Source organism: Pleurodeles waltl, chromosome 3_2, assembly GCF_031143425.1.
Source record: "Pleurodeles waltl isolate 20211129_DDA chromosome 3_2, aPleWal1.hap1.20221129, whole genome shotgun sequence".
Lineage (NCBI taxonomy): Eukaryota > Metazoa > Chordata > Amphibia > Caudata > Salamandridae > Pleurodeles > Pleurodeles waltl.
This window is the reverse complement of record NC_090441.1, coordinates 160,229,476-160,247,209: the sequence shown is the minus strand read 5'-3', so window position 1 is coordinate 160,247,209 and position 17,734 is coordinate 160,229,476. Positions and strand designations below refer to the sequence as shown.

At 48.5% G+C, this 17,734-nt stretch overlaps 1 protein-coding gene across 1 annotated transcript in view; it reads left to right on the top strand.

The window, feature by feature from the left end:
* Window positions 1-17,734, top strand: part of IGFBP5 (insulin like growth factor binding protein 5) — a 39,322-nt gene that overhangs the window by 13,396 nt on the left and 8,192 nt on the right. The window contains exons 2-3 of the mRNA XM_069227063.1: window positions 13,087-13,304; window positions 15,546-15,665. Of these exons, the coding sequence (XP_069083164.1) occupies window positions 13,087-13,304; window positions 15,546-15,665 (338 nt within the window). The remainder of the gene's footprint in view (window positions 1-13,086; window positions 13,305-15,545; window positions 15,666-17,734) is intronic.

Here is a 17,734-nt window from a genome sequence, read left to right as displayed (position 1 = left end):
AATACAAATGTATTTTGCAAGTCGGAATGGCTTTTCTGCTCATTACAAAAAGGTATTTTTCAGTTGCAAACATATTTTATGTTTCCTATTTTAGTTTGCAATTTGCAGTTTTTGTGACCGCAAACGATATTTACACATTGGGCCTCTTGTGGCTTATAGCCTAATTTAGAGTGTCGGTCCAAGCCACCCCAACCATGGTCTACAGGCTCCTCGTGAGCAGCGCGCGCAGGTGCCCTGGGTCAGGCCGGCTCCCAGGTGTGCGGGTGCTGTGCGCGTGTAGGGGCAGGCCGGCTGCGCCCCCGGGTGCGCAGCGTCTTCTCTGCTCAAGAGCATTGCGCGCAGGTGCGCAGGGTCAGGCCGGCTGCGCCCCCGGGTGTGCAGGTGCCCAGGGTCAGGCCTGCTCAGGAGCAGCGCGCGCAGGTGCTCAGGGTCAGGCCGGCTGCTCCCCTAGGTGAGCAGGGCCGGGCAGGCCCAAGGGCAGCGCGCGCAGGTGCGCTGGATCACCCCGGCTGCGCCTGCAGGTGCGCAGTCCGGCCTACTCAGAAGCAGCGCGCGCAGGTGCGCAGGGTCAGGCCTGCTCAGAAGCAGCGCGCGCAGGGTCCGGCCGGCTGCGCCCCAGGGTGTGCAGGTGTGCAGGGTCAGACCGGCTCAGGAGCAGCGCGCGCAGGTGCGCAGGGTCAGGCCGGCTCAGGAGCAGCGCGCGCAGGGTCAGACCGGCTGCGCCCCAGGGTGTGCAGGTGCGCAGGGTCAGGCCGGCTGCGCCCCAGGGTGTGCAGGTGCGCAGGGTCAGGCCGGCTGCGCCCCCGGGTGTGCAGGTGCGCAGGGTCAGGCCGGCTGCGCCCCAGGGTGTGCAGGTGCGCAGGGTCAGGCCGGCTGCGCCCCCGGGTGTGCAGGTGCGCAGGGTCAGACCGGCTGCGCCCCCGGGTGTGCAGGTGCGCAGGGTCAGGCCGGCTGCGCCCCCGGGTGTGCAGGTGCAGTGCGCTCGCAGGGTCTGGCCGGCTGCGCCCCCGGGTGTGCAGGTGCAGTGCGCGCGCAGGGTCTGGCCGGCTGCGCCCCCGGGTGTGCAGGTGCGCAGGGTCAGACCTGCTCAGAAGCAGCGCGCGCAGGTGCGCAGGGTCAGGCCGGCTGCGCCCCAGGGTGTGCAGGTGCGCAGGGTCAGGCCGGCTGCGCCCCAGGGTGTGCAGGTGCGCAGGGTCAGGCCTGCTCAGAAGCAGCGCGCGCAGGTGCGCAGGGTCAGGCCGGCTGCGCCCCCGGGTGTGCAGGTGCAGTGCGCGCGCAGGGTCAGGTCGGCTGCGCCCCAGGGTGTGCAGGTGCCCTGGGTCCGGCCTGCTCAGGAGCAGCGCGCGCAGGGTCAGACCGGCTGCGCCCCAGGGTGTGCAGGTGCGCAGGGTCAGGCCGGCTGCGCCCTCGGGTGTGCAGGTGCAGTGCGCGCGCAGGGTCCGGCCGGCTGCGCCCCCGGGTGTGCAGGTGCGCAGGGTCAGACCGGCTGCGCCCCAGGGTGTGCAGGTGCGCAGTCTCAGGCCTGCTCAGGAGCAGCGCGCGCAGGTGCGCAGGGTCAGGCCGGCTGCGCCCCCGAGTGTGCAGGTGCAGTGCGCGCGCAGGGTCTGGCCGGCTGCGCCCCAGGGTGTGCAGGTGCGCAGGGTCAGACCGGCTGCGCCCCAGGGTGTGCAGGTGCGCAGGGTCAGGCCGGCTGCGCCCCCGGGTGTGCAGGTGCGCAGGGTCAGGCCGGCTGCGCCCCAGGGTGTGCAGGTGCGCAGGGTCAGGCCGGCTGCGCCCCCGGGTGTGCAGGTGCGCAGGGTCAGGCCGGCTGCGCCCCCGGGTGTGCAGGTGCGCAGGGTCAGACCGGCTGCGCCCCCGGGTGTGCAGGTGCGCAGGGTCAGGCCGGCTGCGCCCCAGGGTGTGCAGGTGCGCAGGGTCAGGCCGGCTGCGCCCCCGGGTGTGCAGGTGCGCAGGGTCAGACCGGCTGCGCCCCCGGGTGTGCAGGTGCGCAGGGTCAGACCGGCTGCGCCCCAGGGTGTGCAGGTGCGCAGTCTCAGGCCTGCTCAGGAGCAGCGCGCGCAGGTGCGCAGGGTCAGGCCGGCTGCGCCCCCGGGTGTGCAGGTGCAGTGCGCGCGCAGGGTCTGGCCGGCTGCGCCCCAGGGTGTGCAGGTGCGCAGGGTCCGGCCTGCTCAGGAGCAGCGCGCGCAGGTGCGCAGGGACAGGCCGGCTGCGCCCCCGGGTGTGCAGGTGCAGTGCGCGCGCAGGGTCTGGCCGGCTGCGACCCCGGGTGTGCAGGTGCGCAGGGTCAGGCCTGCTCAGAAGCAGCGCGCGCAGGTGCGCAGGGTCAGGCCGGCTGGGCCCCAAGTGGGCGGCCCTCTCGCTCCTTCCCATAAAACGGGATTTCCATTTCCGAATAGAAACTTCCTAGGCTCGTTATAAATATTTTACGAGGCGGAGCTGCAGGACACCTGCACGCGGCGGAGTTTCCAAGGCTGTACGGATGCCCTGCAGGGCTCGTAACGGTGCAGCGGGCACAGAGCGGCCAATAACCGGAGTAATTGATGCCCCCGGGCCCGTCCAGGGTCTGGTTCGCCCTTGCGTAACCCTGCCTTTTATAATTGCATCGCTAGATTAACCAGAATGCAAGGACCTGCCCTGGATCTGTGTATAGACCGAGAAACGTGTGACCTCTGATTACATTTGGGGTGAAGTGTTTACTGGGGACGGTTAATGACTTCTCGTCACAGGATTCTCAAGACGTAGGCTATTACATACAGACTTTATTGGGTATTTTCCGCAGGCGGATGCATGTTAGATGTTGCACTATATCTTGCCCTGGCTGTTTAATCAACAGAGTGGTGCATTGTGGTCTTTGTAGTTTCCATTTTCTCCAGTATAGGTATGGCTTATAAACATCTTGCCTACACAGTGCATTTGGTTAAAATCTAGGGCTGCCTGAAGATGTGAACATGGAATGAGGCCGCTTGGCAGCTGCTTAGTCGAGCACAGGCCAGCGCTTCTGGAAGACTGCTAGCACTAAGGAAGAGTCATTTGCTTATTGTGCTTGCTGGTTTTGGTGACTAGAAGAACTCCAAATACCAGAATGCATTGTGTTGTGTGGTTTACTGGCTCTGTATACTGCCACCGTCTGCTTCCAGAGTTTGTTTCATGGATACCTGGTGTCGACTGCAGCTAAGGGCTGGCAGGTAGATGTAGGGCATGATTTATATCACGGTGGAGTGGTTGCTCTGTCTCAACGGTAACCGATATGCTATCCGCTGAAATCTAAATATCATTGTTTTTTATGGGATTTAGATGTCGGCGATCGGGATATCCACCACTGTTGCGACGGAGTAACCCCTCCTCCGAGATCTAAATCAAGCCTCTTAGTCTGCTAATGTTTTGTCTGTTACTCTTACTATGCTGAGGTCCCCCTTGTCTCCACCCTCAGGCTGCTATTTCCCCTTGTGGGACCCATGGCTCTTCTTAGCTGTGCGACTGACCTTTTCCCTCTCGCCTCCTGCTAATGCATTCACCACACTTTGATGAAATAAGATTACCGGATGACTCCATGCCGCAGGGCATAAAGCACCTCTGCTTTCATTTAACAAGCCAATGCATTCTGGGTGTTGACACCCTGACTCGTGTCAGTTGAACCAGTCGGACTAAATACTCAGGCCTATATTTATGGGCTGGTGGCGCAGCACAGCAAGTCACCTTGCCGGGCTGCCCTGCATCTTCCTGCACAAAACAATCCCGAGAGGGAGGCATTTTCCTCTTTATGTGTTTCCTGCAACGTGCAGCGCACACATAGAGGGAAAAACAAGGAGGAATAAAGCTATTTCTCCTAATTAAGCCTCGTCTGGAGAGGCATATTTTTTTGGCGCATTCCCAGGTTTACAAGTTCTTATAAATCTGGGAATGTGTCAAAATCCATGAATGTTTTTTTGGAACACCCATGCAAACCCTCCCTGGCGCAGAGTAATGTAACACGGCGATTTGCGCTGTGTTACATTTCTCGATATTTATGAACCCACGCAGGGTGGCCTCGTGTGGCATCATAAATCTCACTTACGTTGACTGGTGCAAGAGTGATGCAAACCAGGCTATAATTATGGTCCTTAGATTACAGTGGCTGGGAGAATGATAAACTGGGCAGGGATAGCGTGCTCCCCGGTGGCATGGAATCATCTGGTAACTTTGCAGCCCTGCCAAGTTTCTCAGGTCCATGCCTAACGTGCTGCTCCAAGTCAAGTTTTTTCTTTGCATTCTGGGACTTCCGGTCTTGTGTATTCTGCTGTATAACATGACTACAAGTCCCAGAATTCAAAGCAAGAAAAAATAACTTGAACTGGAGCAGCACACCACGCATGGGGATCTGGGAAGTTTGACATCTGTGACTTCATTATGTTATGTAATCCTTAAAACGTGCTAGGCACTCTAAAGCTTGAGGGAGATATCATCTCAAACATAACCACAGGACAAAGAGAGAATAAAAGGAAACCTACGAGTTTCAAGAAACAAACTGATACTTATTTTAAAACCAGCGCCTTCAGTTGTCTCAGAAGCCTGGATAGACAGTGACCAGTTGGTCCAATTCTTTGCTGCTGCTACAAAAAACATCACTTTACACTCTTCAACCATGAGTAGACGAGCACATCACTTGCATCCTCAAGGCATGAGTAGACAAACAACATCACTTGCATCCTCAAGGCATGAGTAGACAAACAACATCACTTGCTTCCTCATGACATGAGTAGGGGTTTACGTTGCTTGCATCCTCACCCTTTTGTATCCCCTGGACTGCCTGCCCCCCACTGACTCAGACAGAGGCAGACATCAGTGTGTGCTCCTGCAGTATACTTGTAGTTTTACTTTTCCCATCAGAAATGTAGAACTTTAATTTAGTTGAATTTAAAGGAAAAATATCAGATCTGTGGTATTCCTCCCAGCAATGCAACGGCCCATTCAAACTTATCCCACATGTAGATATGTTTCTAATGTACTTGGATGCCTTAAAACACCATAAATGTTCCCAAAATCAGGGCTCTATTATTTACCACCTGTTTCCATCAGCCCCATGTGTGATGCTGGCATGGCAGATCTCTGCAGAAAACATGAGGGCTTGCTTCTCCCGTATCGGAAAATGTGCCCATGCGTTCCCATGTTGACTCTTCATTTTTTTAGGACAACACTGGAAGAGTAAAAATAGCTGTATCTTGGATCATCTCAACTCGTTAGCTCATGACCCCTCCCTTTCTACAGTCTGCAGCCTGCATCTTCCAGGTGTGATGTTGGCTGCCCACTACTGCAGTTGGCACTTGCAGAGGTGTGCAGCTTTGCTGTATGTGGTCTCAGTATGATGAACCCACACAACTCTGTGAGCATCAGGTGAAACTGTCAGCAAATTAAGTTGCTGCTAGATTGGCTTTGTACAATATCTCTAAGTAGGTGATTTTCCAACTTACAAAACCGCCCCCTCACTATTATTTGGACACATAATAAGTCATGAAAGATAAGTCACGTTCATGAATTGCCCATGTTCCTCCTCACAACCCACTTAGCCTCCAGTTTTTATCCCCATTTAGGCTGTTATGGCATCTCTGTGCTTGTCTCAGGTATTTTTGGCGAGACAGACATGAGGAGCTTGGTTCTGTTCTAAGTTAAGGTTGGCTGAGAGAACATACTGGGCAGGGGATGTTCACCACTTGATCTGTATTTAGACAGAGCTAATCTAGTCGGACCCAAACTGATGGTGGGGGCCGGAGGAAGCTAGAGAAGCCTTTTTTTCCACCATCAATGTATTTGCCACTGTTGACTTGGCCTTACGTGCATCTGTCTACTTACTGTGTCTTTTAAACCTACCCTTTGACTCCGTGACTTCAGTTCACCCTCTTCCAGGATGCCTTTGCACCTTCAGTTATTCCTCCACTGCCCTGTCCTCCAGATCTGTTTTCACTTTGACATAAGACCCTTAAGCGAAGGCCTCCAACACTTTGCACCTTTATCTTGTTAACCAGAAATAATGTACTTTTTATCTGGAGTCTCACTACTGATAGTTATTGTTGCCTCATCATAGTAGTAGTAAAACATGGAGGAGTTATGGTGTCAGAGCTCAGTTGTTGCCTCTGAAGCTAGGGAGTCAAAGCTGCCATTCTAGTTCCGGAACCAAAAAAGATTATATTTCTGGTCATGTTGCTTAATTTTGCTGTTTGTCAGTTCTGTGATTTGACAACATTGGGAACACTCAGATATTAGTCAATACCTAATATTGATTGGTGTACATTAAGAGGACAAGCATATTCTATTTTTTCCATAAAAGTAAGTATGATCTAATAAACATTCTGTATGTCTCGTCTACCTTCACCCAGAGATTTGATGCTAGGATTGATGCTATCCAGACTGCAGAATCAGGCAGCAATGAGGTGTTTGTAGTTAATAAAACATGACCACATTAAGCCAGCCCTGAAAGCTCACTTTTGGCTTTGAGAGGATGAAAGCTAAAACACCCTCCGTTGTGCACAAAGCTTGCTGGGCCAAAGACCTGGCTACCGTCGGAAACTGGCACAACACTGCATTCCTGCTCGGATGATTTGATCCAAAAACGACCTTTCAAGAGAACAACGTTTGGGCAAAGGTGCTCGAGGGTCCATGGACTGAAACTGTGGAACAGCCTTAGTTGTCGACTCGGGAAACTCCTGAAAATCCTTTCAGACTGGCATTTGACTAATTCTATCAGCAGTGTGGGAACAACCGAAATATGTCAGATGTGCCTGGGGTCTAACCACGTCTACTCATAACTTTTTAATGTACTGTCCTGTTTCTGCATTGTCCAGCGCCCTGCATTAACCTACTAGACATACGGAACTGTATAAAGCTAGAAGTAAATATGTTGTCCTTTGTCCTACTTCAAGGATGCCGAAATGTTCTTTTCACAATAGGCCTCACGGTGGTGGTCGGTGAGTCGTGCACTTGCTCGGACTGAGATAGCCTGTGTGCCTGTTGGCAGGGAATGAGCCCCAGCCGGTTTCCAGGGCTGATTCGATGAAGGGAAGGTTCGTCAGACTCTGTAATAACCACGGGCCTTGGCAGGGTGACACAGCATGGGGGAGAGGGGGTATCATTGACGGCCAAAGGGACGCGCTGCACCGGATACTGCCCCGCCTGGAGGGCATTCTGAGCAGGAGATATTAGATCTCTCGTTGGCACCGACTCTTCAGGATTTGATGAGCATCACATGTCTGTGCTCCGATTCAAACACCAGAGGGTGACACGTGTCCGGAACCTATGAAGGTACCAGAGGGGCACCATTTACCTATTCACTTAGGAGTTTTATAAAGCGCTACATGCCACCTAAGCAACTTCAGAGCACTCGCAAAAGAAATTAAAAACGTGTCTCGAAAGTTGTGAAAACACAGGGAGGCGGAGGCCAGCGGGAGATGGTTGCGCGCTGAGCTAACTCGCCGCATTTGCGTTTTACAGCATGAGTTTGTCCAAGGATGGATACCTTGTTGATTTCCCCTGCGGTTTTGCTTCTGCTGTCTGGTGGTTGTTTGTAACTGTGTGCACAATACGAGGACACCTTAAACCTGACACAAAATGCGTTATGTACTGGGAATAGCAGCAGGACGGTACACCAAGCTCCATGTCTTCTACACTGGCGCTCTCTTGTGGTACGACTCGTGTACTACAGCCTCCAGGCCTTCGTCCGCCGCTGTGATTATCCTGAGAATCATCGGAATGTGTGAACCCGCATGACGCGATTCTTAGATTTTTTCAGTATAAAGAGTAACATTTCACACTCGTTGCAAGCGGGGCTCGCTAGGCTTTGGGGTAGTGGACCTGCTCATTCGACGATCCTAACCCCTTTGTAGCATGCGCCCGAGGTCTCCAAGTCCAGGCATAGGTTCTTCCGGACTTGACGTTAGACAAGTCAGTTTGTTGCTAAAGTTACACGCATAACGCCCTTACTTACAGGGGCCTTCAGTTAACCCTCTTCGTCGGTTGTTATTTACTTTTTTCACTGCAGCTTGGGGCAGTGGTTCAGCACACTTCGACCATTGTCTAACTTCACTTTGGGTGACTTACTGCCTTCTGTCCTTTCACGAGGAGCCTAGCCCAAAATAGTTCATTCAAGTTCCAAAGACTACCATGGCATTATGTGCTTATTGAGTGTCCGCTGCAAAAGAAATCGAGGATTGAGAAAGTCACGAGTCTGGTGACTAATGCTTTACCAGTGCTTGTTAGCTTTGTATTCTAGCACTTTTACCTGGCCTTTAAACGAATGTTTTTGTTTGATAAACTTTTGTCTAAGGCAATGTTAAAGGGCTCAGGTTCTATCACCACCCCAAACGTTGCACCTTTCCGAGACTGATAAAATAAGCTGGATAATGAAACCTATTATTTAAGTGCAGTGACAATTTAGCTCGTCGTGTTTGCATTGCAAACATCCCATGGTGGTATATTTCACTGCAATGTAGGCTTCTCACTGTACATTCTGTATGGCTTATAAACTCTCCCAAAGAGCGTCTATTGCATTTCTTAATCTTTTAGCCAGGAAGATGGATCACTGGATTAAACACTGGATATAGGTGTGTGCTTGTTACTTTGTCTGCAGCTGAAATTCTGGCAAGGCCAATAAATTATTTCATCCTTCCAAGGTCGATAAATTGAACAGTAATAACACGTGTTATTCACTGTACTTTAAACTGATGAATTAAGTGCCGTATAAAACATATAACTGGTATTATGAAGGCTGGAGATGACTGAGCCTCAACCTGCCCCTCAGTAAAGCACCAACCCCGTATTAGGTTTAATTTGTCTCATAGAACAGACGGTGCTCTACACCAGCTGAACCCCCTTTTGGTGCTTCCTAGATAGATATTATAATCCAACTCGGGTGTACTCTTTCACCGCCCAAAAGGCAGTCCTGTCGTGACAGGAGGGTTGGCAACAAAGCCCAACTCATGTGATGTAAGTGGGGAAAGTAATATTTTTCCTTTTTTTTCTTTTTTGGAGCGCAAATAAAACTAACACGCCTGAGCTGAAGCTGGCATTCCCTCTGCAGACCGGATTCCAATCATGTGCTTTTAATATGCATAGAGTCTCAGCCTTGGCTGCTTCCTTCTGTTTTTCCATGCATTAAAAAAACAGACTGGGGTTCCATCTTTGTGTGGCCTGCTAAATAGTAGGGAAAGTTATTGTGGCCGTGGGAGTTGAGGTCCTTTTTACCGAAGTGTTTTTGTGTGCCAGATTTAGAACATATTCCTGCAACCCTCACAGTCATTGCCCGTAGAAACCCGTGTGCTAAGAGAGTATTGGGGAGCAATACACAGCAGTGAAAGTGATTGGCTTCAGCAGCAGTCGCCAGTGAATTCATTTGGGCCATGTACATATAATTATTAGCCCACTGCTGAGGGCTATACCAGTTGTTAAAGGCCCAGCCCCCGAATTATAGGCCCAAGGCTATGGCAAGAACCTATAATGAGGACGAAGGTATTTTACAATGGGTTTTAGCCTGAGGCAAAAGGGCTCTAAGGCTATTGGAGCATTCCACCCATCAAAGGTAGAATGTTCTAAATTAGAAAAGAAGAAACAGGAAGGCAAACATTGGAATGTTGAAGCGGCAGGCTTACAACGGCCATTGTTAGACCTTACCCACTTGATTGTCTTCAATGGAGCTCCCAAAATTCTGATGTTCTAATATAAATTAAGCATTGATCTCTTACCGGCATTGAGCCCCATGCACACAAATCTCGAAGCAGGCGCTGAATCCAATAAGCTATCATACTGGGTGGCTAAGGTGGAGTCTAGTGGTGAAGACCTTAGATGTAGAGGCTGCAGTCCTGAATTGAAGCCTACTTTGAGTGACCCTGGACCACTTGCCGTTCCTCGTAATGACATGAATTAACAGTTACCTAGCACACTACACACCAGGACCCTTTCTAGGCGCTGGAAAGTCCTCTTCAATATGCAGACAATACAAAAGTGTTACCTCCTGTCATGCCAAGTTCTACTGGAAGCCCATGCAAATGCACTCCTTTACTGCCCCCTGCTGGTCACCTATGGTCCTCCCACCTCAGGAGGCCAATCTTATTAATTATTGTCTAAATATGACTAGTGATGAGGTCTGCTTCAAGAATGTATCTGCCTAATAAAAGTGGCCAACATGATTTGAAGTCAGTGATGTTCCACTCAGCCAATCAAGGTGAGAAATGCAGGAGGACGACTTTGTCCACACAATGGATCATATTTACAAGAAAGTGGCGCATCATAGATGATATGCCACTTTTCTTGTGTCCCTCTACCGGCTCCTAACGGCACCATGGTTGCGCTGTATTTACAATATGGCGCACCATGGCGGTCGTTAGCACAATAGCATCAACATTTTTGACGCTATTGTGGCACTTTGCTATACTATGTGCAGAAAAGCACAGGGATGCCCATTGAATTTAATGGGTGCGTCATTTTAATGCCTGCTCTGAGCCGGCGTTAAAAATGATGGCAAAAATGGTGCAGTGAATTATACATTTCACAGCACCATTTTTTCGGGCCTCCCTGTGCCCGAACGCCCCCCTTGCACACATTATGCCTAATGCAGGCATAATGTGGTGCAAGGTGTTGCAAAGTGGTACAATAAGAGCATTGGGCCACTTTGTAAATATGGTGTGGCAGAAAAGCCACCTTAGCAGCAAAAAAATAAGGCTCTGGTGGCGCTAAGCTGCCGCCAGGGGTTGTAAATAAGACCCAGTGTGTCTTGAGTGCTAGAGCGCACGGTAAGCAGCGACCATCGGCGACACCTGAAGCAGAGTCCAGAGCAGCACTGATGATAAAGATGGGGTAAAGTGCTAGACCTGTGTCTAAGAATGCAATAAGTACACCATACAGCGGACGGTAAGGCGGAACTTTTGCCTAATCGTGCTGTTTGTAACCATTGTTACATTTATTTTATTGTCAACCTCAGTGAAAGCTGAGTGCTGTACAAGAATTTGAACCAGTGACTTGTAGTTTACACATATACAAACTGCAGCAGGCGCTCAACACACCACGCTATCTTTCCAATGGCATACTTAAAGGTTGAGTTCTCATTTTATGAAGGATATGTCAGAGTGGAGTAACTCCCTCTATCTCGCAGCTGCTGCTTCTGTGAACCAATCACCCAGCGTGTTCCTGGTTGTGATGCCATTTCCTGTGGTGAAAGCGAGGCCTCTGCTGTCTCCTCCCCTTCCTGTATTTTTTCCCCGCGTGCCACGGAGAACGAGCGAGCGGTGCTTCTACCCACGAGAAGTTGAGATAAGCGCTCCATATTCTTGGGAGCTCCATGTCCATTCTTCAACAGCATGATTCTTTGGGGTTTTCCCCCACCCACGACCCCTCCATTAGAGAAGGCAAACACCTTTAGTCATTGCACACTGATATGTGGCCAGGGCTTTCCCAAGGGATTTGAAGTGCTTTGAGACGGGACAGGAATAACTTGAAATAAAATAGTTCACACCATTCACTGCAGGAAAGGTCACCAGGCGGCTAAGTATAGGCTGTCAACAGCGCATGCCTATATATATATAAATGTGCAGACGCGCCACTGAGTGACCGTCTGCTAAGGTCATATTGCACCACATCACAGTCGTGCAAGGCACGCGGCAGGACCAGCGAGATGAGCTATGCGTGCTATGCTTATTCTCACCATTTCAGCTATTTTTTGTGCGGAAGGAGAGTGGCTGCGGGCAGTACTACTGAACTTGGGATTGGCTGTTGGCGTGGGCTCCGGAAGCTGGTTTAATGATAGGTTTTGTTTAAAGCACCATATGGTCCTCTCCAGCTGAGTAATGGTTATAAGAGCGGGACCATTACCATTAATCCCACATCCTTTTGTATGTCAGGGAATCCTTAACAAAAATTGTGTTTTGGCCTAAATTTGGTCAATAAAAATCTTGCTCCATTGGGAATAGAATTTCTATTCTTAACTCGAGTGGGGTGACATTTTTTTTAAAGATATTTAGGACACTATATTTTTGTCAGACAATATTTCAGTATTTCCACACTGTGTCACTGGAATCAAGCTATACCCGACTGATGAGTCCTACTAAGGGTGAAACCGGTCCTAGGTTACTTGTGTTCCTGGTTCAGGGAGGACTTCAGGCTGGACTGTTCCCAATGGAGCAGGGTCAAGACTGATTTGCATGTGGCGGGGTCCAAACTGAGGTGGCGTGGTGAGCAATATATATAGGGTGGCCAGACGTCCCGGTTTGCCCGACAGGCCTGTTTTTGTAAGGACTGTTCCGGTGTCCTGACAGTTTTTGTCAAAACAAAGACATGTCCCGGTTTTTGAGAGAGGGTCAGAAGAACGTGCACATTAAGCACAGAGTTGTGCAGGCGCACGTGTCATCTGGTCCGCTTATCACAGCAGAGACACGACTTAACATTTTCAGAGTCACCTGTTGTGCTGCCTCGCATCATGCAAGCAGCACAGCAGGATTTAATGAGGGGTGAATAAGGTCTCCCATAAGCCAGGGCCCAACTCAATGACTAAACAACACTTCAGTCAGCGATATATATATATATATATATATATATATATATATATATATATATATATATATATATATATATATATATATATGTGTATCCTTGAATGACGTGCCAACATTTAGTCCTATTTCTATGTTTGTGCGCATCCCGGTTTTTGGTTGTGAAAATCTGCTCACCCTAGCAATATAACAATGTTCTTGATGCAACCTGAGTAATTACCAGTGGCTGAGATTAATTCAAGCATTACACACTGTAAATCTCCTTCTTGTTACCTGGTGTGCCTGTGTTGCCTCGTATTAACATGGATATTTGCCTCTTCTCCATTTTTTGTGTTTGCGTCTAGGTGTACCATAAAAGTATTCTTAGAGTTATACATGTTTGCTGATGTTGACACAGGCGCGGGTTCAAGTCGGCTGTGATGCAAGCATATTGCATGATGGACACTGGCGTGTCGTAGAGTTTCTCCAGATATAGAGCGCGCGATCTGCTTGGTGTATGAATGCTAGTGTCTCTTTTAGTGACAGCTATGGCAGCACGTCAGACAGACCATAACGGACTCTCTCTTCGTCCTCTTTTCAGAGCGTGAATCCAAGGAGCATGAAGAGCCAACCACTTCAGAGATGGTGGATGAGGCCTATGCGCCCAAGTACCGGCCAGTGTTTGCGCGCATCCCTGATCACAAAGCAGAGGCTCTGAAGAAGGAGCGTCGAAAGAAGGAGTCCAAATCAAAGGTCTTCCCAGTGGAAAACACAGCACACCCCCGGATGCCACCAGACCACAGACATGAGTCTGAGCTGGTGAGTAGACCCACTGCACTTCTTTCAGGCGTTTACTGTGTCCTGACTCAGCAATGTCCCATAGGAAGGCACATAGCTCCCTTCTCCAGGCACTGCCTGTGGCCAGAATCTTCAGATATCATAATACTGGTGTAAAGGAGGTGCACATTATTTTCACAGCCACACCAAGAACCCCACATCCCTACTCTGTAGTTAGAGGAACAAGGCCAGAACACCTAACTTTCACTCCTTACATTTGAAGCATCTCCATCTGAGTTGATACCTGTTCCTTTAAGGTTTGGTTACAGATGAACTTGAGATGCTAACACAATCCTCTGACCTCAGAGGCTATTTCAGTTTCCACTACTGGATTATAGAATTCAAGTGGACATGAAAAGTTATGCACCTGTAAGAACAGCACACCGGTGTCAATGTCTCGATCCGGCTTACAGTCAAGCTTCAAAGTCAACCCCTTTTCGAGAATTATTATGAACTGAGGTTTTAAATGCAAACAAAAAGTGCTTGAGGGGGTAAAATGTCATGGGAGTTTCTCATCTTGATCTTCACAAAGGAGTTTTAAAGGAAATAGGTAATTAGGTTGACAAGCTACAAAATGGGTTCTCATGCAAAGTGTTCTGAGTATATACATTTAAAGAAAATATTATTATTAAAGTATCTCTAAGATAGCTGACACATGATTTAATTATCTTTTCATATTTTATGATACCATCAATTCTGAATGGAGACTTTTTTACCTTCACCACTCCCACTAGTGATGTGCGCAGCCGTCTCTGTATCGAGAAATCCATACCGTTCACTATGCTTTTCACACTGTAGCGCAGTTGCTATAAAGGATGCTTGGAGAAAGAAGGCTACTGTTTTTTCCTTCAAAGGTGGACCATGCAAAGCAATAGAGTTCTACTGACTAGCCACAGATCGCTCAGATGATTAGATCCTGAGGGATATTTGCTATAGCTTTATAGCCAGCCATAGCCACAGGGAGCGGGCCTTGAATGCGTGGTATATCCCCCTATGGCGGGCTCTAAAGCTATTAGAACACCCGAGCAGAATGTTTTAATTAGTAAAACAATAGCATCATGGAGCCCGATGGGGTTGAAATCTCCTTGGGCTCCGTAAGGCTTTTTTAGGTCGAGCATAGCAGCGCGCAAGCGCTGCTTTTCCGACGTGTTGGTATCGATGTGGGTTTTTAACCACGCCCACTGCATGCCCATCACTATCACTCGTTCATGAGCTTGCCTTTCAAAATTCCTTTATTATCATTGGTGAAAGCTTTACATTTTTCCCTCCGTTGTGCAGTTTTGTTACCGCCGTGGCCATCGATCCTGTTACATGGATAATTGCACTTTTGCCAATATGTTTGACTGCGAGCAAACTTGTTTTAACTTTTGTGTCTCTCCTTCGCTCTCACGGCGGCCGTGGTGTTTTGAATCGGCTCGCTTATGTCAACTGTTTTACTTTTCATTTTCAATTTATGTGGCAAGAAAAGTCCAGTTAACAATTTAGGGCCATATGTACAAACACGTTTTCCCATTGACACAGAATGGGAAAAACCCTTTGCTACATCTGGCCCTTAATACGCTAATAGCCCTAACTCGAGGACACTTGAGACCCATTGCATTGCAAATGCTTGTTTCACAGCTGTTGCTGTGAACGACAAACATTGGAATGTTGATACTCCAGGCTTTTACCAGCTATTAAAAGCACCAGAGCACTCCATTGTCTTCATTGGAGCTCCTAACATTCCAATATTCTATTATAGCCTTAGGGCCTGCTGTAGCGGGCTTTACCGGCCATGAAAGGCCCGCTCCAGCGTTACGCGAGGGCCTTTCACACGGGAGCAGGACTTTAATTGCCGGTATAGCCCAGCTACGAAGGGCTATAAGGCTATTAGAAGGCACTAGAAGGAAGAATGTTCTAATAAATAAAACAAAGTCCTCACTGAGCCTGAGGGGACTAAAATTCCCTCGGGCTCTGTGAGGCCTTTGTTCACTGATGTTGCTGTGAACAAAGAACATTGGAATGTTGACGCTCCAGGCTTTTACCAGCCTTTAGAAGCCCAGAGCTCTCCATTGTCTGCAATGGAGCTCCCAACATTCTAATGCTCTAATGTTCCTTCAGCCTTCTGCTCCCTGCTTTGCCAGCTAGAAAGTCACAGGGTGGGGGAACTAGACGGTTCAGGCTCCATGTTGTTCCTCACCCCTCTTCTTTCAGCCCCTTGACTGTCCTTCCTCTTCTTCGCAGGGACCCTGCCGCATACAAATGGAGACCCAACTGCAGGAGATTAAAGCCACGCACCGAATCATCTCCCGGAAGATCTACCTGCCCAACTGTGACCGGAAGGGGTTTTACAAGAGGAAGCAGGTGAGAAGAATTAAAAACATGTCTGACAGCTGGGTCTACAAGACAGGCCAAGGCCACTGTAGTTAGAATTTGTAGAGGGCCTTGGTCTACAAACAACAGTACCAATGCAATCACCACATACATTTCACATCACAAAACAAACTGTTTCTTTGTGCTTAAATGGCAGTAATTGGTCCCTAGCTCAAAGGTACTCCAGGGTCAATACTGAAAGGACGAAATGCGAAGCCAGCACGTCCAGGATTCAGAGCTGCAATTTACTATTAACAAGCCAACTCAACTCTGAGCTTTCTTAGCCAGTTTCAATCTCTAGCTGTTATTTAAAAACGGTGACCACCTCCCTCCAGGTGATTAAGGATACTGTTTCCAACTGTGGACTTTTGTATGGAAGCCTAATGCATTCTGGGCATTGTAGTTGTGTCACTTTACTTGAACTAATTAGGCTGCCACCTGAAATCAGTAATATGTCAACGAAAAGGTGAGGACTTGAGGCCGCGTTGATAATGACCTGGAGTGAGGTGGTCACCCTAATTAAGAGAACTGAGGTGAAGTACTGAAGTAAATTGCCTCTAAGTTACACAAAGAAGAGATTATAAGAAGTAGTTTGTCAGTGCAGTTGTGAAGACCAGTTCTCCTTTGCTGTGTTTCATGGAGCGAATACATTGATGTAGTGTTTTTTTTTTTTTTGGGGGGGTGGGGGGTTTGTCGCAGAGGGATTTAGGTGCTTTGTAGCAAACACTATTAAAAGTCATGTGCACCTGTCTACAGATGTGGTGGAGGATCAGAGGAGGAACATCCTAGGGTATTTCTGCCTTCCAAGTGCCTTGGAGAAATGTTCTGGCCTCTTTAGAAAGAGGTGTTGTGCTATTTTAGTAAACCCACAGCTGTGTAGTTGAGACAATGATTGTTACATTATTGGCATTTGTGAAGTTCCTTAAACCATTATTATGGCGTCATTGCACAGGCTTGGTCTGGATACCCTCAGAAGTAGAACTGGAGGACCCATGTTTTGTTATGTCTTGTCAGTGCTTAGCTGTTTGTTGTTAAATGTTTATTGCAGACCATACAAAAACCTACATTTGACTTAGGGCTAGCCCATTGCTTACCATTGGTTGGCTTTCAAGCTACTCCCATCGTCTTGCTCCCTATTCAATTACTTTCTTGCCTCTTTTTATGTTTATCCCTCTGGTGGAGCATAGCTTCTTTATCATTCTTATGATTGGATAACTTGTATCCTTCCACTGGTCACTTTCTTCGAACTACTTTTCTCTTTCTCTTTCAGAACTCCATGAGAGTGCAAGTGGTCTTTTGCTCGCTCCCTCATGTTTTGATTACTTCTTCAAAAAAACATCCCCATATAGTCTGTGTTACTTCATTCTTCTCTCATGGCAGCTCATCTATTGCTGAACGCACCCCTTCATTACTTTTGTGTTGCTTTTTATTTGTTTTTCTTCCTCAGCTGAAGTTCTCCCATTGGTCTCCTGCACACTCCTCGGTGCTCCCCCCCTAAACCCTCATTGACTTCCCTCCAAGAGTTCCTCCATTGCTCCCTCTCCTGTTATGTTCTTTAAAAAAAGTTTCTTTTACATTTTTTAAATGTCTGGCAGGTGCCATTTGCTGCAGAGCCACTCGTGTGAGCTTTTGCACTCATTTCAATTATATGTTTTATTTACTACTCCAATACTGGTACCTGTCATCTTGAAAAAGTAAAAAAAAAAAAAAAACTCTGGCCGGCTCATGCCCTATTTATGTGCATGCCTGTGCACACATACCTCGCACCATCATGACACATATGTATGCAAGCATCATTATGCATGCGCGCATACAAGTCATTGCACTTTTTTCTTTATTTTTTGTGACAATGCAGCAGCATCAATGTAATGAATTTCTGTGTTCTGATACCAAACAGCATCTGCAAAAAAGATTTAGTAAAACAAATAGGTGGGAGAGTCGAGACTCTTAGCTTCTAAAATGCTTGTTAAAGTGTATGTTATTAGTGATGTTCATTTATGTGTGGTTGGTTCAATATTTGTTCATTGTTTGGTTGAGAAATGGTTATGGTGAAAGTTGAA